Below are 22,137 nucleotides of genomic sequence, written 5' to 3'. Positions count from 1 at the left end.
AAACGGGGGGAAAAATAATTTTTTTTACTTTTGGGAGAATTTGGAGAAAGAGAGGTAGGATTTTTTTTACTTTAAAGGTATCATATTATGCATTTTTTTCAAAGTTTAAAACAGTTGGTTATTTAATTTCCTAACTTGATGAGCGGTCAGACATTCAAGAGACCCATTGGAACTATATGTATGGCAGCCATTAAAAATAAAACCTCCCTTTAATTCTAGGAAGCAATCACAGCCATTCAGTTTATGTAATGAGTGAATATTTTAACAGTTTTTCCTATAATTTTGTACAGCCATGTACTTTCAGCAGAATACTAAAATCGACTGTGAAGAATTACAGGAACTGAAGCATTCAAGTGATTCTGGGAATTTAACAGCAAGTTACCAGAGCAGTTAAATATTGCTCATCACATTGAAATTATTGCATAATACAGCAATTAAAGTAAATTTTACATTTTCTATAATTTTCTATTAAAGTCTCAAACATAGTTCATTACAAATTCATGGAAATATATCAGACAATATCTTACCCCCCCCCCACCAAAAAAATAAAATAAATAAATAATAATAAATAAATAAAAAAATATATATAAAATAAAAAAAATAAATACAATTAAATAAAAAAATTAATAAAATAGACCCCCGCATTTTCATTTGTGAATTTGCCTATTCACAGATTTTTTTTAGCCTCTTTAAATGGATCCAAGTAAATTCTGCTACTGGTCTATAAATCATTGCATGGTTTGGGTCCTGAATACAATAAAGAAAAGCTGACAGAATATAAACCCAGTAGGGCTTCAAGGTCTGCAGACTCGGGTGTTTTGTTGGAGCCCAGAGCTTAAAGCAAACATGGTGAAGCGGCATTTAGCTGTTATGCTGCACGCGAAATGGAATAAGCTGCCTACGGAAGTGAAATCGGCCCCGAGTGTAAACACTGACTCACACAATAAATGACTTTTAAAATGTTTATGACATGCCAGAAGTATCGTCATGCTGTCGAACCATCCCGAGTCCGAGCCCTCTCTGCCCATATGCTTCATTAATCCAAAGTCACCATTACATAATTGTGCTAAATGCTAACAAGAGCGGAAGGGCACAACCACCCTACACCCTCCGACACTGTGACAGGAAGAGAAAATGGTTTTACATGAATGGTTGTAGAGCTGCTGCGCTTATAATCCTCCATATGCGTCTTTTTTTTTTTTAGCTTCGGTTTGTGCTTGCGGGTATGCGTGTGGAACCAGCTCCGTGCGCACAGTTACACGACATGCAAATTTGTGTTACCTAGCTTGACCCTGGCGTTCGACCTTTGTGTACTGGCAATGCAGCTCGAGGCCCGGCGTTGCCAAGAGCGTCTCGTCTGGAAGGCAACATGTACAGTACACACAAAAGCACCAAATGCACCAGTGAACAGCTTCCGTCTCTGGGGACGCTGTGCACACACTGTCAGCAGCAACTTGCCATGTTGGAATTTTCAATGAACATATGTCAAGCTTGTTGCTGTGATTAAAAAGAAAGGAAAAAAAAATCAGCTGGGAGCTATACCTCCAAAAGCCTTTTAGCTGGCTGTTGTCAAGCAAGCAACGAGGCACACGACCACACGCACGCTCGCATGCTGCGTCGCAGGTTGAGTAATAATTGGCATATGACTGGGTCATGTCCTGCAGGCAAACTATAGTGGCGATCCCACTCATAGACCCCATGTCCCAACAAAAGTGAGACCCCATTTAGTGCACACGTTACACTATAGGTGAAAATCTGTGATGTAAAAAACATAAGTGGACATAAGTGTTTTTCACATAGCAGCGAGGATTATTATTTTTTTAACTTGTTGAAATATTCAATTTTTTAACCTGGTTGAAATTTGTCGCTGCTATGTGAAAAACACTTATGTCCATTTTTTTCCCTCCATTTTATTTTATTTTTTTTAGGTTTTTGGGATAAAAATGCAGACATCCCAAAAACCTAAAAATAAAAAAATGGGGAAAATATGTTATGTGAAAAACACTTATGCCCATTTTTTCCCTCTTTTTTTTTTTTTTTACTTTTAGGTTTTTGGGACATCTGCATTCAGCTTCAATCCAAAAACCTAAAATAATAAAAGAAAAGGGGAAAAAATGGACATAAGTGTTTTTCACATAGCAGCAACAAATCGCTATAAATTGAATATTTTAACAACGTAAAAAAAAACAAGTTCTAAATTCTTTCAAATGTACATCCTCGTTTTAACATCAGTCAAAAATGTCACAACTGTAATAGTTTCAGTTCATAGACAACAAAATAGTCCATACGGAGTCCATTAAACATCGCTAACCAAAACAGCAGCACCTACCAAGTGAGTAGAAGCTGCCCTGTTAAACCTCTATACGGCCTTGGCCGCTCAGTGGTACTTGCAACACTAATGGGCTCTGCACACGGGAGGCGACGTCGTTCGCTCTCAATTCGTTTCCTATGGAAGCAGGACGACAGGGCGAAAATTGCCCCCCCCCCCCCCCCCCCCCCGACATTCGTGCATGTGAAAAATCGCACGCGATACTAGAAAGTTGAAACATGTTCAACCAATCAGCGAAGGTTTCATTGAACGCAGGCCATGCTACACAGTGGGCTATCCAGCAAAATGGATGAGATCATTTTAGCAGCGTTTATCATTTTGTAAAAAACAAAAAAAAACAAAACTATCATTTCCGTGACATCAACAAAAAGGCCGGTGCACGAGAGCTAGTTGGTACAGGGTTCATTTGTCCGGTAAGTGTTCTTTACCGTTTTTGTAATAGTTAATAATAATAATAATAATAATAATAAAGGATGGATCTTCATACTGGAATTACGCACTGTAGTGAAACTTCTGTGTTTACATTACAATGAAAACATTTAGATTCCTTCCAATTTTAATATACCCAAAAACTTTTTCGCTGTCGTTTGTCGCCTTCCGTGCGACGAGCCCATAAGAAGTCACATGACACTAGAGAGGGGGATGATTGCGTCCAGTTTTGGCAGTTTCACCTGGGGGTGTGCTCACTTTTGTTGCCAGCAGTTTCGATTGATGGCGGTGTCGTGTAGTAGCAAAGTGCTAGCGTAAGTGTTTTCTCATGAAAAGATATCATGAAATGTTTACAAAAATGGCATCCTTTTTGTGCAAGACTGCTAACCACTCACAACTCCAGAAACACTCCAAAAGGAGAGAACGACAGATCCAACTCCTTCTCCTTCTGTCGCATGAACCGCACCCCCCCCCCCCCCCGCTACTAACATCCGGTTCCCATGGCAACCCCCTCTTCCGTTCCCATGGCACCTGCCTGCTGTCCGCCAGACACATGGCGGCGTGACACTGACACATGAGGTGAAAGAGAGAGAGAGAGAAGGACAGAGAGCGAGAAAAAGGGAACGCCCATCCACTTTGTATTTTTGTTTTTTATCCTGGAGGAGAGATCTGTTATATCATCATTAGGAAGCTCATTACGGCAAAACATTCTTTGAATTATAACCAATTATCAATTTTTACATGTAGTTTGTAGGCATGGTCATTTCTGTACTGAGCACCCTGTAACATGGCTGAAAGTGTGTACATACTTTGGGGGTGGGACAGGAAGCGGTAGAGAGGCGCGAAGTGGCCTGGGCGCGGGGCGACTCGGAGGGCGTGGTGCTGAGAGAGGCCGTGTCCCTGGGCAACACCTGCACACCCCGCGAGATGATGGAGTCTGGGATCTGAGGTCACGCACACACACATGATGATGAAAATCCAGTCGGAAACAGATAAAGCATCAAATAACAATATGACGTGCGAAACTTTTCCACTCACAGGACTTGACCAAATGAAGACAATGACAAGGTATGGATGTTGGTGAGGTGGGATGTTAGCCTGACAAAAGAGCCCTAAAACAGGTTCCTGGCGGGCGGGATGATGGGAACGGAGAGATGCTGGATGTTACGGCTCGTACGTGTGGACAAAAAAACACACAGCATGCAAACACACAATGGAGGATGAAGTGAAGACACGGACGGGGACGGGACATATTCGTGTCAGATTCACACTCAAAACGAAAGAGCCTTTGAAGGTGGCTAGTGAAGCATTTCCAGATGAGTATAGCATCCTTCGAGTGATTTGAATCGTAAAAGTGCAGTTCAAAGTCTTAGCTAATTAAATGATATGTTATATTTGTTATGGGCTGTGATTAATGTCAATGACAGACGGATACCAATTGTCCTCTGGGATTAAAAAAAACAAACTTGTCACAACTGTAATATACTGTATTTGTTCCTTGAAATAAAACATTCTCAATTGTTCAAAGTAAGAAATAAAATAAAATAAATAATACATAATAAATAAAAGGAATGAAAATAGCCCACAGTCAGTCAGCTCACTGAAAATGGATCAATGGGTGGATTTAAAAAAAGAAGAAGCCCAAACCACTTTTAAAACTACAAAGGAATTATTCATATAATTATCGATGGGTGAGTACCGACACCAGGTCTTATTTCACAGGATCAGTACTCGCGACGGCTATCAATACTAGTATCGGCCACTATCTTGTGGCCATTTCATGATCAGACACTAGAAATGAGCAATTAGAAGAATAGAAAAAGGCCATTTATTTCATACAATTTCAACTTAAAGTGCTATGTTGGGATATATATGTCTTTCTTTGAATTTATCTGTATAGTTTTTTTTTTTAATGCTATACTGTATATCAAAAGTAGGAATGCGAGAGTGAGTACCGATACCAGATATTGGGAATGGGCCTTGTTTCAAGCCGATATCAGTATTGTGGCCATTTTAAATTCATTCATTTTATTGTGTGTTATACAAAAACCAAAACCCCCCAAAAAAACAGTTATGAACAAATGTGAAAAAAAAGATAATATCAAATTACCATTAATTTCTTTCAATTTTAAGGGTAATAGTTATTAGATTTATAGGATTTTTTTTTTTTAATTATATGTCATTTTTTTGGGTGGAAATGTTATGTATCAAAAATACTAATGGTATCGGTATCGTTGAATACTCAAAAGTTGAGTTGAGATCTGAGAGAAAAAAAATGGTATCAAACATCCCTAAATATATCTAGCATGTTTTTTTGTTTTTTTTTAAATATTATTAAATAATGAGTCAATTTTGTTCTCAAGGATGTACTTTTAAAAATCCAGAAGCAATCAAACATTTACTCTCTCCAATGTGTGTTTTTTTTTTTTTTTGCATTCAGATTTTTCCATTATTTATGATGGGATAAATCTCAAAGCTGCAGTTGAATATTTAGTTCCAACAAAATATGTGTGACTTGTGCTCAAGTTGCACCCTTGGCAGCTCTCGTGAAAAAAAATCATAAATGAAAAAAACTACATCCTATTAGCATATTAAAAGAGTTTGGTATAATTTCCTACAAAGGTGGTTGGCTCTGTAAAAACTACCGAATACCGAAACATAGCACACAGCGTGAATGGCACATAGAAACATGAAATATCGCAATCCGATCTTTTGTTTTCGTACCTTGGCGGCGATGGAAGCTGCGGTGATGTGGGAGGAGGAGCTGTCCTCCGTGGACGCCACGCCGCTGTCTTTCTTCTCTTCGTCATCATCCTCGCACTGCACACCCTTGTCCTCCGTCTGACGCCGTGGCGAACTGTTGGGCGGCGGCGAGAGAGGTGGCGGCGGCGACGGCAGGTCCTCCAGCTCGTCCGCCGCCTCCTTAACCTTCACCACGGCGTCGCGCAGGAGGTCGATGGCGTGCGGCAGCGCTGGCAGGATGAACTGGAAGCATTCCTGGCGGGGGCAACGCGGGGAAGTTGGACAAAATAAAAGTGCAAGTTGATTCCCGTTATACATTGTTTTTGTTTTTCATTTGAACATACATAATAGTACGTTGGTTATATTTTCCGGTTATTTTGAAAACTGCTACAGCTTTCTGTTAGAGGTGGTTATAGTTTAGGATTATCAAGATTTTGATAGATATACTAGATCCACACCTGCGACCAAATCCCCTCTCCATATTCACAAACCAAACAAGCGCAAACTGTGGTAAGCGGACCATTTTTAAAACAGTTAATTGAGGATGACGAATATTTAGAAATTGGACCTTGACATAGAAATTTACGTTTTGTTCTGATTAATGTGCATCGTCCTAAAATAAAAAAATAAACGGTGCCAGGGGGTACCAATTAGCCAAGGACAACATGAGTAGCCCACTGGTGTATTTCAAAACTATACCATAAATGGCCCCCGGGCTGTAGATTAGACACTGCGGCTGTACCAATTCATTTTATGCACACGTTTATGCGTCTAGACGGCTTATAAATTAGCATTAAGCTAGCTGATTTTTGTTATACGAAATGTATAGATAGGTAGGCAGATAGAGTGTATCCCATTTAACCTTCCTGTTTTCTACATTTCTAGGAACAGGAATAATGATCCCGGGTCAAACTGACCTGGAGCACATGTAATCATCCATTTGTAGTTTCTAGGAACAAGCAATAGCAATCATCCAGCAAATATCTCATGATTAAGTTTATTACTACATTTAGTTTATTACCAGTTTTAAAAAAAACTTGCATGGAACTTTTTACTGTACAAACATGAATGAACTATTTTGAATTTTCTTTATATATACTGAGTACACATTTTATGAACTGAAGACAAGCAGATCATTTTCATACAAAACAACAACTTTTAGATATTGTTTTTATTTAATATTCTTTAAAATGGGTCAGTTTGACCTGCAACATAATGGCAGTGGTGGCAAAATGATTGACACTCTTAACTTAAGTACTGTACTTGATACAACTCTAAGTAGAAGTCAAAAAGTACAAACTTTTAATTGTTACTGCCAATACTATACAATTAAATTTTTAAATAATTTACGTCAAGTGCAGACACCTGAAAAATTACTTCCCATCCCTGCATAACGGAGAATGTCTTTACTTCTTGAAGATGTTTCAAATAAACATGAATTAACTTATTTATCTACATAAAGCCTGTCCGTCCCTATTAATAGTCTTCAAATTGTTTCCTTTTTGTTTTTGCTTTCTGGTCTCTCACATTTTAGTGTGTCAGTGTGCCTTTGGCTCCTCCGCTATGCTAAACGCTCCATTCTCCTCTCTCCCGAGACAAGAGCTAATGTGCGAAATTATTTATCTTCTTGTATATTTTAAGCTCTGAAAAGATACATTATTAATCAAGCCAAAGCTTGACTGTATCTACACGGCTTGCAAAACGGGCTTCCACAACATCCTTTTCCGCCGCGGTCTTATTAGCAGTCATGACGAATATAACCTTGGTTTGAATGGGCTGCTGTCTGAACATTTGTGAAAGAAGGTGTCCTGTCTGGAGCGAAGGAAAAGGAGTACAGACAGCGTCAAAAGCCCGGAGACGTTCCCGCTCTCACATTTTGTGCTGAGGTGTCTGTGAGCACCTCTGAGGTGAACAACTGTCAGGAACACTAAAGAGCACAATCCCTGGATACAGTATATTGAACGAAACGCTGGGCTGAAGCAAGAAGGCTTTACGGTAAAATTGCACATAACATTGAATCTTTACGGGCATATAAAGACCGAAAAGAAAACTAACCTTATACTTGACTATTTTTATTTTGTGATGCCAAATTAGGGGGAAGCGTGACAACCGTAGAACCAGAAATGGCACAGGACAGCATAAAAGCTCAATATAACATGAGCAATATAATGAATTGATTAACTCCCTTGATTTGCTCCCAAAAATTTATAAAAACATTTTAAATATTGCCATGGTCCCAAAAACGTTTTTTTTTTTTTAAATGATTTTTTTTTTTTTTATGCTAGAGCATACAGAAGGCTTTGATGCAGCCTCTGACCTGAAGAGGTGGCTTACAGCAATGGTAGTTATTACAAAAAACGGCCAGCGGGTGGCAGCAGATTATAAGAGATCAACCAGGGCCATGTTGCAACAAGCTCTTTTTGCCAGTGTTTTCAACAGGTTTGTGAATAATGATGAAACCTTAGCTATATTCTAATGCTAATTACCGCAACACTGAAACAGACAGAAATACTTTTTTTTCCTGATTAAAAAGAGACTCTAATCTTTCTTTTGGTGGGTTCCATGTTTTTATTAGCAATAGAACACAATATTCTGTGGGCCTTGCAAAATCAGTCAAAATCCAATAAAGCAGCCGGGAGGGAAGGGGCTTGCTTCAGTGAAAATGACTGGGAGTGAATGAGTTAACTCCCGGTTATTTAACTGTGCTGGCAATGAGTGAGTTAACTTTAACTGCAAGTTGACACTAATATGTCAGCAGGTGAGTGGGGGATAAGTCATTGATTAAACGCAATAGTAAAAAATCAATTGCCATGTATGTGTGTGTGTGGGTGCATGCTCGTGAGATGCAGACAGACAGTGTGGTCAGCACAGTGGAGCAGGAGACGGATGGAGGGGAAAATACGAAAAAAAGACGAGTGGGCGGAAAACACGCACTCGCACATACACGCGTCAGAGACATCACAGGCAAAACAAGCCCACACATGTGCTGTGATCTTTGCCTTTGTAGATAACCGTCAATGAATCTGCACAGCCAACACGCAACGACACACACTCAGGCGCGCTCTTCAAATCTATGAAGTTAACCACTTGAGAGGGGAACGTACATAAAGTGCCGATGCAGCGTATCAGCACATGAAAAAGGTTACACTTTTTAGTTTAAAATAACACATTTTTACTTTCGGGGTTCCGCACCATACTCTGGCCAATGGTAAAACAAAGGATGTTTTTTTTTCTCTTTGGTCTCATTTTAAATACATCTACGCTGCTACTAGCCTCATCCTAGCTAGCGCTAAGCTCTTTCGTTAAATCTGACATTTTCTTTTGAAAATGTTACCTAACAATCTCACTATTATAGCTAAATACAGGCTACATACTGTATTTTATGTAAAAACTATCACTTGCACAGTCAACCAAGTTTGTTTGAAGGTCATAGCGTCCTTTACGTTTTGTACTGTTTACCCCTCTCACAGTATTCTTAACAACACATGCTTTATCGACATTTTGTAGCGTCTTTACAGTACAATTAAAAAGTCCTCGTATCATCCTACCTGTGAGCCTTTCTTGCTTCCTGGTAAGTTTATGATTAGTGTCTTCCCTCGGATTCCACACACAGGTCTGCGAACACACAAACAAACATACAGGCCAATCGTGAAGAAATAGGAACGTAAGAAGCATAGACCTCCACCAAGCTTTCAGTTTCAGGGAAAACAGCTAAATCTATTATAATTATTACCATTGTTATTTTTTTTCATCATCAAGGTCATCATCTACAATCTACGTTGGTGCTCATAAACAGCCTCATGCTGATGCAAACAAAGAGCCTTGGCAGAGGTAATAAAGCCAAGTCAGCCAAAGAGTACGTCTGACCTGGAGAGCATGCCTAGCGGTGTGACGTTGAGAGATCCCATCAACATCGCCAGCGACATCCCCGGAGCCTCACGCTCGATCACCTCCTTAGTGGCCTGGAGAAATGACATGATTATAGACGGATCATCATTTAGCAGACTGCGTACGCATCCCAAGTCTGCCAAGAACTACTGTAAGTACAAAACCAAGCCTCTTTGTGTTTTTACCGGACGTCACAAATGTTTTTTAACACCCCAGTTGGAGTCTACTTCAGAACTAAACATACAACAAAAATAATAACACACATTGTATATTCAAATGCTGAAGTCAATGTAAAAGCCCATTGACATGCTAATGTGAAATTAGCATTGAGCACTGTGTGTTATAGTGTTATTCCTTCAAATAATGAATTTTCAAGCACAAACCCTGTAGGAACAAATAAATAGAGATGATATAACAATTCTGAAAGTTACATACACGTCCCGATCTTTGAAAAACTATTTAAATTATTCAATGGAGTTCAATCGCAACTTTCTTCTTCTACTCTTCTTAGCTCATTGTAAGTGTGCATGCACGGCACTAGACTGCCTCTAAGAGGCCAACACGTGAACAGCAGGAACGGTATCAATATTATTTGATATCATTTTTTTAATGTGTTACTTATTTTTTATTATTTATTTATTTATCTTTATTTGATATATTTATTTTCTGATTATTTCAAGTTGCGTTTTCAAGGATTCAATGAATTTTTATTGTACAAATACACATATTTCCACATATAATACTTGAAGTCCCAGGTTTGCAGAAGATTTGTAAAAATAAAACTAAAGCATCAAAATAAGATAAAATAAATATGATAAAGAGATAAGAGAGATGCTTATTAACGTTTTTAATAACCGTCTGCAGCCTCAGGATGAAAACTCCATACATGAACTCCTCATCACATCCTCATCCTCATACACAACCAAGATTGACAAAATATTTAAAATCAATCAGGGCAGGTGTACGTTACTTATTTTTTCAATGTTTTAGGTTAGTATAGTTTTTGCCTTGAGATGGCATAACGCTTCGTGGAAGATGGAAGACAAAGATAAAGTATTGTCTCCTCCTCCAGGTGTTTGTGTGCTCTCAATTGCCCTTGACTTGACTGACACTTCAAACATAAAACCAACAAGGGAGAAAAAAAAAGAAGAAAATTCTTCAAAAGGAGATGACAATTGTGGGCCTGGACTCAGGAGAAAGAGAGGGAGAGAGAGACAGGGAGGGTCTGAATGATAGATGCATGATCCATATCATTTGTCATGTAACGACACTGATTGGATGACAGGAAGATCAATTGATGGGACATCCTGTTCTCAGGAGGGATTTAGTAGAATCTTGAACAAAAAGTCCTGTACGATAGATAGATAGATAGATAGATAGATAGATAGATAGATAGATAGATACCAATCCAACTAGCTACCAAGGTATACCAAGGTATATCTATCTAGACTAGAGCTATAGACAAGATAACTAGTAAGCTAGATAAGCTATCAGTTAGACAGATACATACATACCAAGTTACCTAGCTAGTGAGCTACTTTAGCAAGACAGACAGACAGATAGACAGATAGATAGATAGATAGATACCAATCTAACTAGCTACCTAGGTAGCTAGGTACCTAGCTAGCTAGCTACTTTAGACAGACAGACAAACATCAATAAAAGCTAGCTAGCTTCATCTATCTAAAGTTATAGACAAGACAGACAGACAGATAGATAGATAGATGGATAGATAGATAGCTAGATAGATACCAATCTAACTACCTACCTAGGTAGCTAGATACCTAGCTAGCTAGCTACTTTAGACAGACAGACAGCTACAAAAGCTAGCTAGATTCATCTATCTAGAGCTATAGACAAGACAGACAGACAGACAGACAGACAGACAGATAGATAGATAGATAGATAGATAGATAGATAGATAGATAGAGTGTGTTTACTTCAAGCACCTGTGAGATAAATGTGGAGGAAACAAGGAGGTCCTGTAAGTTTTTTGTTACCGATTGAGCCCTAACACAGTCACATGGTGTGTCGTAAACCCTTAGAGCGCGCGTCGAGATGAAGAGATGTGTTCGTCGCCAGCGTCCAGGGTTAAATCAGATAGAAGGTATTATCAGACAACGTGTACACGTCTCCTCTACTCCCCTCTCCCTCCTGGCCTTCCTTCCAGGAAGATTGCTGCTGTCTAACGTGATTGATGAGGGCCAGTGATACTGCTGAAGCTCAGCTACTGCCAAATCGTGTGTGCCCGGGTGTGTGCGTGTTTGCGCGCGAGCGGCGAGTGAAATCGAGGACATCGTGCGGGGTAGCGCAGTACTGCGCAAGGTGGTGGAAAAACACCCCAATTATCAAGAATAACAGCACACTTCACACTAACTTTTTTATCTTGCTGAAATCAGTCTTATTTTCAGGGAAGCCTTCATCTCTCCCTTAATACTGTTGGACTTCTGGTGAGTCTAGCTTTTGTTACCGTGACAACCGGGGATGGAGCCTGAGGTTTTTGGTCACGGAAACTTGGCTGGGTGACTCTCGCCAGCAAGTGTATGCGTAACATGGGGCCGGATGATGATCTCGCTGGACACAATACGAGTGTGAATGTATTGTTTGTAATTTGATTAGGGATGGGCTAATTTTGGCTGGCCTGTAACTTTAGAAGTGTATCAGCCCATATTAACTCATTCACTCCCAGTCATTTTCACTGAAGCAACTCTCGGCGGCTTTACTGGATTTTGAGTGATTTTGCAAGACCTACAGAATATTGTGTTCTATTGCTATAAAAACGTGGAACCTATCAAAAGAAAGATAAGACTCATCATTATTCACAAATCTGTTGAAAAACTGGGGGAAAGAGCTTATTGCAACATGGCCCTGGTTGATCTCTTGTACTCTGCTGCCACCTGCTGGCCGTTTTTTGTAACAGCTACCATTGCTTTAAACAACCTCTTCAGGTCAGACAGACGCTGCATCAAAGCCTTCTGAATGCTCTAGCTTTAAAAACAAAAAACAAAAACATAAAAATATGTTTTGGGGACCATGGCAATATTTTAAATAATTTTTTTTATATGAGACATGTACTAAGGCTGCACAATCCTATTGTGAATCATAGCAAAAATAAACAATAACCACTTGCATGCATCTGAATTTTGTTATTAAGAATAAAGAAACAAATCCTGGTTCAAATTTTGTGATTTATTTTTCTTTTTTTTTTTAAGGAGAGCTCAGTATTGTTCATTCGATTTGACATCATCATTGCTCTCCTTTAAAAAAAAAAAAAAAAAAAAAAAAATGTTTTTGTGATTTCTGACAGCAAACAAACAATCAGAGGTGGCAAAGCCAGGTCTGGAAAGTAAAAACCCTGCCACAGTTTGGCTTTAGCCATTGAGGCTAGCTAGCTAGCTTGCTCCCTAGCAGGTAAACGAGCACCATGGAAGCTAGCTAAGGAGCTAGCTAGCTAGCAAAAGCCAAACTGTGACAGGGATTTTACTTTCTGGACCTGGATTTGCCATCTCGGCAAAGAATCGCCTGAGCAAAAGACAAATAGAGAGAAAGAAAGAAAAAGTGCTCGACACACATGTACTGACACCTGCCAGCCATTATCTCCTAATTGCTTACACGATCCCACTTTAAGAAATAATAAAAAAAAAAAAAACAGAATCAGTAAGGATTTGACTTCAGCCTCTTTATTTCCCATGAGACCGTGGGGCTAATTACACTGTTTGTTAATCATCGCTCACGCAGACACACACACACGCGCGTAGACACACTTACATTTGTGTCAGCAAAATGCTAAAAAGACAAAACTAACTTCAAGTAAAGGAAATCACATTGAAGCGCCACGGGTCATCAAACGTTACTAAACAACCTCATGTCTGTTCTATTGACAAAAAAAGTGAACCCACCTCTGGTGTGACGTCTCTCGGAGCAAAGCCGGTCCCTCCGGTGGTTAAAATGAGGTTGAGCTCCTTTTCGTCGCACCAGTCCACCAAAGTCTCCTGTTGATATGCAGACGTACGCACAGTTAGGACCCGAGTTTGTTGCTACAAATGATGTGATACATAATAGTGTACCTTGATTTCATCGATTTCATCCGGCACAATCTTGTAAGCCACGATCATACCACCCAACCTGAAAGGAAGCAGAAAAAAAGTCAGTAATATATCCTAAATGTTATGTTAGTGGCATACAGTCATTTATCATCATCAAAAGATAAAAAAATAAAAAATAAAATGACTTGAGTTCAGTCTCAATCTGAGGTTGTGACTAAAAATGTGTCTTTAAATGTGAGCAGGTTTGAGATGATAGTTTTCCGAGCGGCTCATCCAAATCTTCCCAAAGTCTTGTGATGAACAGGTCGCATTAAAAACACCCCAAAAGAATAACAACAGAGAAGAGGAAAGACAGAATGCCCTTGAACATCCCCTCCTGCAAGGACTTTCCACAGGACAGCCCACTGAAGAGGCAGCTGCTGCTGTCGAGAGCTGGCGACCTCCTGTGGTCAAACTGAGTAGTGCACCCAAGGCTCAAGGTGAAGGCTCAGCACAGACACCTCTTATGCAAGCTCCACCACTTTTTTTTTTTTTTTTTTTTAAATTTTATTTAATTTTTTTAAGGACAGCTATTTTTGGAAGAGATCTGCATCATGTTTCCCGTGTGTGACAGCCACTTAAACGCCACGATAGCCACCAACCCTGGGAATATTTTGAAGCCATTTAGACGGTTTTACCCGCTCACAGGCTGACTTGTCACATACAATAGTAAAATCTGCACATTGAAAATAATCACATTGAAGGTGTGTAGTATAATTTGCTGTCCCCGCCCCCCCGACCAGCCTCTGACATTTCAATGATGAGCACAAGTGTGATGTTTTCCGCCATGTCCGTACTTAGATTGTGTGTAGCCGAGCGTGTGCACGTACATGTTCAAGCATGAGCAACTCATACTATTATGTATGTGCATGTGTGTGTGTTACACCTCCGGAGAGTAAAGCAGCTGTCAAGGCAAATCACCCCTCTCTCTCTCTCTTTCTCTCTCTCTCTCTCTCTCTCTCTCTCTCTCTCTCTCTCTCTCTATCTCTCATCTCTCTCTCTCTCTCTCTCTCTCTCTCTCTCTCTCTCTCTCTCTCTCTCTCTCTCTCTCTCTCTCTCTCTCTCTCTCTCTCTCTCTCTCTCTCTCTCTCTTTCTTCTGGGTTTTTATGGCGCTCTGTTTCAGCCCAAATGAAAATATGCTCAACACAAATAACGAGGGTTCCTTCCCACTGTTTCCTAGGCAACCCCTCCTTCCTGTCTGAAGCCTCCACTTCCTGCGCTGTTTCATCATGAATGTGTTTGCACGAGAGTTTGTGAATGTTTACGAGTTGAGTCGCGATCATGGATGGGATTTTTGGGCGAGGAGGGTGTTTGTTGATTGGCCCGGAAATATTTTTGCTAAAATGTGATTTAGCATCTATGGCAACGTTATAATGTCTTGAGGCTATTAACTATTTTTATACTATTTTCATAATTCTAATTTAATTATGGGCTCTTTGCACAAATCCACTAATTCCTGAACTCAGTAGCACTAGTTTGTTCAATCATTGAAAACAGGATTATAAGAAGTGGTATTAGGTTCAGGAAGTAGTGGATTTGTGCAAAGAGCCCATTGTAAATATAAATTAAAAAAATATTTTGTCTAAAAGTGCAATAAGTCAGGTATTTCATAAATGTAAGAAAAAATACTTCTCAATTCACGTGAACAGCAACATTTCAAGAAAACTGAGACTAAAAAAAATGGCCTTTAAAATTCTATATTTATAGAATTTATGGGAAAAAGAGATGTCAAAATGATCGAATCATGATCTTATGAACCGATATCGGGGTTGAAAAAGAAAATCAATTCGATATCGATTATTCTTTTTTTTTTTAAACCCAGCCCTACTGTTTACATACATATACTGTGTATATAGACGTAAACTCAACAAAAAATTTTGGGGAGCACCTGGTGCTTGATTTACAAAGAATATAAATGGTACATCAAAATAAAGCTCGGATATTTGCTGAGCTAAATGTAGAAGCAGCGTTTCTCCAATTGAAGGCTATTAAACAAGGCAGGGGTCAAAATCGTATAAAATAAAATAAAATCGCAAACGTTTATTGAGACATTGCCAATAAAAAGGCTAATAAACAGAAACAATTGCAATAAATAACAATAACAACAACAGTAACAATAACAAGAGCCAAATGGAGCCAACTCAGCTCCGAACCAGGACTTTGCATCATCCAAGAAAAAAAAAAAAAAGAGTTGAAAACCATCCATCCATCCATTTTCTTAACCGCTTGTCCTCACAAGGGTCGCGGGGGTTGCTGGAGCCTATCCCAGCTGGCTTCGGGCAGTAGGCGGGGTACACCCTGAACTGGTTGCCAGCCAATCGCAGTGCACACAGAGACAAACAACCATACTCACAATCACACCTATGGACAATTTGGAGTGTCCAATCAACCTGCCATGCATGTCTTTGGAATGTGGGAGGAAACCGGAATACCCGGAGAAAACCCACGCAAGCACGGGAAGAACATGCAAACTCCACCCAGGAAGGCCGAAGCCCAGACTCGATCTCACGTCCTCTGCACTGGGAGGCGGACGTGCTAACTAGTCAGCCACCGTGCCGCCAGAGTTGAAAACAACTAGAAATAATCCACAAAATCAATCAAAGGGCATAATATAATCCAGTCTTTTACTAATTAAAGTGGATTATTTACTCATGAAAACTCGACAAATCAAAATCTGCCTTAAAGTTTATCTCCCTCCACTGAAATTCATCCGAATAAGACGTTGACTCATGTTAAAGGGACGGTGCAGCATTTTAGGCCGGGGGGGAAAAAAATATAAAAAATCCTGATAAAGGAGGGGTAAGCAAAAGGGGGACGAGTTTGAGATTTCAATGGGAGGTGTGTGTCGGAGGCTCTCGTATGGTAGTAGTCTGGGCCTGAAAGATTTTCTATGAATAAAAGACGAGCAGTGTAAGAGGATAAAGGCAGGATGAGACACAGAGTGAAAGGAGTGAGAGCACCGAGAGATACACTGTCAGGGGTACACTTACTGAGAGTGTGTATGTGTGTCTGCCGAAAATCTCTATGGTAGTGGGACACTTTTAAGATGAAACCCATCTGCCAGGGTGATTTTATTAATAATAAACAAGCTTTCTGCACAGGGCACTCACATGTTCCCTTTCTTTCCTCTTTGCTTGCAAGACAGCGCATTGTGGACACACACACACAAGGTCCTCGTAGTGGCATGGAGCCCATTACAGCCCATCCATATGTAGGGGAGCTCTCAAGGGGTCACCTCTCCACTGATGGAGAGAGAGGGGAGGGGGGGGGGGGGGGGTCTCGACAAGCCCACCTCTCGAAACTCTGAGTGCTCATGGAGGGGTTCAATTCCCATGATTGAAGCTCGGAAATATCCAACAGAACACCGCCTCCATTTTGTTTGTTGACCGTTAAAACAAACATTATCAACATAAAAAATGTTCCAGATGTTTCTCCAGTGTATTTTGTCCTTGAATACCAAATTTGGAAAAATGATGGATTTTCTATGTGTTGTTTTGGGGGAATTCCAGTGGCAACGCAGCAGACACGTCCAGGTCAAAATTTTGCAGTAATAAATTCAATAATAATGCATATATTTGTGGAGACTGGGGTCAAGTTGTAGTTTACAATTTTAAAAATGTGCAGAATTTCACAAGTTACTTCATGTTAAAGGATCTTTGTGCAGTTTGTCACTTTTTTACTCGCGACTGCCACTTCTGGCCCAAAGCGTAACTGCAGCATCTGTGTCAGCCCCGTTCATGGTGCGCGTGCGAGTACGTGCACAATCTTAAAGGGACAGCCACCGTTGACAAACTGTGAGTGTGAGGTTCCGCACACTCTACTATAAAGGATAGGTGCAGTCAGAGTAAAACAGTCAGGGCTCATCGTACTCATGTAGACATTGGTGGAGCATGCATAATGTAGAAAAAGCTTTAATATTACCTTATTAAACTGCACAATGCACCTTTAAAAATTAGATAGCTCTTAATTTGAAAAGAAAAATGCACTGAGCTGTCACCAAAGTCTTACAAATGCAATTATGCCATCTAGTGGCAGAATAATAAACTAAACACAAATCAATATCACACTCGTTTTTTTTTATAGTACAGTACATCTTTTTAATTTTAACTCTTTTTTTATGAATTATTATGAAATTACTGTATCAAGGACAAACAGATGCAGCCATATTTGTATTAGTTTAACACAATTTAAAATTTTAATCATAATTAATTGCATTACTTCAATACTTTAATCACGATTAATCACAAATTTTATATCTGTTATAAATGTACAATAAAATGCACAATAAAGTATTTGTTTTCTAAGTTTCATACTCTTGTTAACATAAAAGTGGAAAAAATGTTAAACTAATAGAAATATGGCTGCATCTTTTAGTCATTGATACAGTATATTCCTAATAATTCACAAAATTGAGTTAAAACTAAAAATATGTACTGTATTTAAAAAAAAATAGTGTGATAATGATTTGTGTTAAGGTCGTTTTTCTGCCACTAGATGGCATAATTGCATTTGTAAGACATTGGTGCATTTTTCTTTTTATGTTAAGAGCTATCTAATCTTTAACATGAAGCAAATTGTGAAATTCTACACATTTTTAAAATTGTAAAATACAACTTGAGCCTAGTCTCTACAAATATATGCATTATTATTATAACATTTATTACTGCAAAATTTTGTTTGCTGCGTCGCGACTGGAATTCCTCCAGTACAGGTTTTCCCAGTAAGGGGCGGTGATTAATCGCGCGTTAAGAAAATGAGTGGCATTAAAGGAACTTTAAATTAACTCATAATTAAGGCACTAATTTTGACACCCCTAATTATTTGAGATACCCTATTGGGGCTGATTTGTGGTGCTGAGTGTTTTAGTGGGTCACCATCCGGCAAAGTGCATCTATCTAGTTAAAAGTGCTGCACGCCTCCTTCTTCATGCCCAAATAGCAGAAAGTGTGACGCTGACATTTATCAGACATTAGAATCGTTGACCTGCAACATGTTAGCCAGCCCAAATGTGTGTTGGTGTGCTGATAAATCCCTGATCTCCCCTAACAGATGGTTGCAACTTATCTCAACTCCATTTGCCGGGTTTGTCTTAAATCGGTGGCAAAAAAATCTTTCTACAGCTGACTTACAATTAAAATACAGTCCTAAAAAGTAATCTGAAATTCGATAAAAAGGTTTATGAACCTCTTGGTGAATGACTTCTCTAAGAGATTATAAATTAGGAGCGAGCCAGCCTAGAGTCTAATCAAGGGTCAATTTTTTTTTTTATTCTCAAGAAACATTTACCTATGAGAAACATGTCTTGCACAAAAAAAGCTCTCAGAATACATAGTTAAATTTTTTTTTTTTAACTTGTATGTTGCTGTAAAAAGGTCACAAAAGCACTGATGCTCAGTTTGTGTGGTTTATTTCAGATTTTGCAACACTTAAGATACTCTGAATTTGAAAAGACAAATGTATTGTTACTGTCACCAACGCCGAACATGAAACGCTAATGCCACCTAGTGGAAGTGGGAAAAATTATATCAACATAAGTCTATGACTCCTTCTAACTTTAAAATATTATACCTTCACTTTTATGTTAATTGATGAGTATAATATATTTTATTGTACATTTAGAACAAAAAAAAAAAAAAGTGTGATTAATTTGCGATTACTCATGACTTAACTTATGCGATTCATTACGATGATTTTTTTTTATTGACAGACAGCCCTACTTTAAACATATTATTGTAATACTTGTATGGCTAATAATGCTGCGATGTTACTGAAAACAATGCCTGCAGATTTAATAACGTGTTTTGAATAGGTTCATTTTTTTTTACGTCCATAATTCCCCAATGGGAAAAAGGAACAAATTAGAGGAATCAAGGGGATTGTATTTGGCTTTTTAGGTTACACTGTATGTGTATTTATTGTTGTGGCCATAATTATATATATTATTTATATTTACAACATTAAAAGCAACTTTTTTTTAATGGCACATTTTATACGTGCACAAGGTAACTGAAATTGTACCAAAAAAGGCCTTTGTTGTAGTTGAGTGATGTAAAATAATATCAACCACATTAATGCAAATGTTATTATTATTATTTAATTTAATTACTATTGCTAATTATAATCACCCAAGGGGAAATGCAATGAAATTACAAGTTTGGATTCATTGTTTTTTCACTGTCTCATTTCATTTGTAGATTTTGCATGTAATCCAACATGTAGCGGGCCTTTTTTTTTTAAACAACATTGTATTGTTTCAGATTCTACATTTATAATCAGTGAGTCATGAGTTCCTGATCGCAATCTGCGACTCGGTCTAGCATGGCAAACACAACATGGCGCGCTGTGCGTCACGCACAAACATCACATGAGACACGAGCAGCCAAAGTGGACACGCAGCCAAAGACATGACAGGACGGGAGCGCTTCATGGTCCCTCAAGCAGGAGGGCAAAGACACCGCATTGATGCTGACACCCTCGCTCCAGTAAATCAATGGACGTAATGAAAATGACCCGGGCAACAGGAGAGGAATGTTACAGCACTATTGCGATTGAAAAAAGGCAATTTGCGGTCTGAATTTTATTTAAGAAGATCATTTATAATTTTAATGTTTTCCCCTGATACATCTATGTTTTAGGAAATTAAACAACAGGCCCAATTATTTAGTGCATTAGATTTTCTTTCCAGTTGGGACAAACCACTAAAACTTTGACGATGATTGTAGATTTTTTATAGCGTTATTCATGCTCCTTTTCATGTTCCACATCCTTATTCATAAAACAATTGCAGATTTCACCTCCTCTTTGTGAAATTAACGACTCCTGCAGTCACACTGAGACAGAGGAGCGCGCTGCGGCGCTTTTGTTGTTGCTGTGCATGCTGGGAATTTCCCTCCACAGGGCGACACTGAGCCCCGACACGTTGCGTTCCAGAGATATTTTTAGTCCCTTTGTTATACTCCTTAATAAAAAGGCTCCCGCCATCCAATGTGTACAAACACACATGTGTTCACTTTAGGTGGTAGATTCAAAGGTGTGTGAATGATGTCCTTTTTTTTTTAGCAATCTCTATGAGTCATCGATGAGACTAATACTCACAAGGATGGATCATGGACGAGATCTTTGAGGTTGACGCCGCTGCGGTCTTCTGCCAGGTTTCGGTAACAGCTGTCACTCACTGCGCAGACAGAAAAAGAGGGAAAATAAACAACTAACTACACATGATATGCTACCAGGGTTATGTTGGCCATCAAAAAGTTTGTGAAAAAGTCCGTATGACTGGTCCATTCTAGGCCGAAATGGCCGCGCACAATCCAAGGACTGTGTCGGTGTGTAAAAAACAACAAAACAAAGGCATACAACATTAGTTTAGGCTAATTTTGCAATAATAATAATAATAATAATATTAATAATAAATATTTTGTGGGGAATGGGGACAAGTTCCCCTTTTCAATTAACAGGAGGTCACGGTTTTCTACTCTTAATTTGAAAAGACAAACATGATGTTACTGTCGCCAATGTCTAACATGAATCGCTAATGCCGACTCGTGGCAACCCCCAAAATAACTCACATCCAGACGTAAAAACATAACGGCATACAATATTATTTTAACCCAATTTTGCAACAACAACAATAATAATAATAACAACAATATTAAGCCACTCTTAAAAGACTCTGAAAAGACAAATGGTACTGTTACTATCACCAATGTGACATGAAACGCGTATGCCAACTAGTGGCAGAAAAATGACCAAAATAAGAACACTCACAAGGAACTTCTGTAAGGTCACAACTCATGTCCAGATGTAAAAACGTAACCATTTTTTTTTGCTTCTTTCAGATTTCAATTCATTTCAATGAGGACAATGGATTTGATGTACACATAAATCTAGTTATGAGCTTAATTCATAAATCAAGGCGCCTCTGTAGATCAGAGTGGTGCAATTTTATTACCTGAGTATTGGAGTTTTCTATATCTATTTTTATCCTTTTGCTATGTGAATTTATGCTTAGAGTCAGTATTATGAATAGAAAAATTGGACCACGAGGGCCACCATGGGCCACTGTCACATTGGCCTTTATAAGATAAAGTATTATGACTTTTTTTTTTTTGGTCTTCAATCTGTCTCCACTGTATCAAATTTAATATAATCCCGCTACCTCCCTCCCTTTTTAATTTATGACGCTAACATTGTGTGGTCCCATCACGGTGGAGCAGGTGCGAGCCACATGAGTCATGACGTGCGACAGCGACGGAGACGACCATGGCGAGAAAAAAAGACCAAAAGGGGCGAGATGACAGGGGGGGGGGGGGGGTGAGTGAAGTGGGGTGACAAGGTGCGCTGTGAAATGTGCACGTATGCCAAAAATAGATACAAAATGATGCACATTCTGTAGAGGCGGGGTTGATGATGGAAACATTGTAGACGACGAAATGTTATGATGGTGCCATGATCCATGAAAAGGTGGCGGTGGGGGTGGGGGTGGGGGTGTATATGCCGACAGGTGAAGCAAGAATGGCGTAAAAGATGGAAACTTCACGGAGGGATGAGAAGGAGGGAGTGTGAAAAAGGTGGGCGGGAAGTGATAAAAGAGAAAAGTTAGGAAAAACCAAATGAAGGGAGACATTTTTAGGTAGTTGGGGTTGGGGGGAGGAGGGGGGGGG

At 39.2% G+C, this 22,137-nt stretch overlaps 1 protein-coding gene across 17 annotated transcripts in view; it reads right to left on the bottom strand.

Moving 5' to 3' along the window:
• The window catches only part of gphnb (gephyrin b), a 90,446-nt gene that overhangs the window by 34,303 nt on the left and 34,006 nt on the right, over nucleotides 1–22,137 (bottom strand). For 11 of the 17 annotated variants that reach the window (XM_077552312.1, XM_077552308.1, XM_077552309.1 and 8 more), the window contains exons 2-9: nucleotides 20,570–20,648; nucleotides 13,456–13,513; nucleotides 13,288–13,380; nucleotides 9,368–9,462; nucleotides 9,049–9,115; nucleotides 5,483–5,755; nucleotides 3,797–3,883; nucleotides 3,568–3,702 (exon numbers count right to left, since the gene is read on the bottom strand). In XM_077552312.1, coding sequence (XP_077408438.1) covers nucleotides 3,568–3,702; nucleotides 3,797–3,883; nucleotides 5,483–5,755; nucleotides 9,049–9,115; nucleotides 9,368–9,462; nucleotides 13,288–13,380; nucleotides 13,456–13,513; nucleotides 20,570–20,648 — 887 coding nt within the window. The remainder of the gene's footprint in view (nucleotides 1–3,567; nucleotides 3,703–3,796; nucleotides 3,884–5,482; nucleotides 5,756–9,048; nucleotides 9,116–9,367; nucleotides 9,463–13,287; nucleotides 13,381–13,455; nucleotides 13,514–20,569; nucleotides 20,649–22,137) is intronic. The other 6 variants (XM_077552310.1, XM_077552317.1, XM_077552318.1 and 3 more) reach the window with 1 other exon arrangement.

The sequence above is a fragment of the Vanacampus margaritifer genome, chromosome 19, assembly GCF_051991255.1.
Source record: "Vanacampus margaritifer isolate UIUO_Vmar chromosome 19, RoL_Vmar_1.0, whole genome shotgun sequence".
NCBI lineage: Eukaryota > Metazoa > Chordata > Actinopteri > Syngnathiformes > Syngnathidae > Vanacampus > Vanacampus margaritifer.
This window is presented reverse-complemented; position numbering and strand designations above follow the sequence as displayed.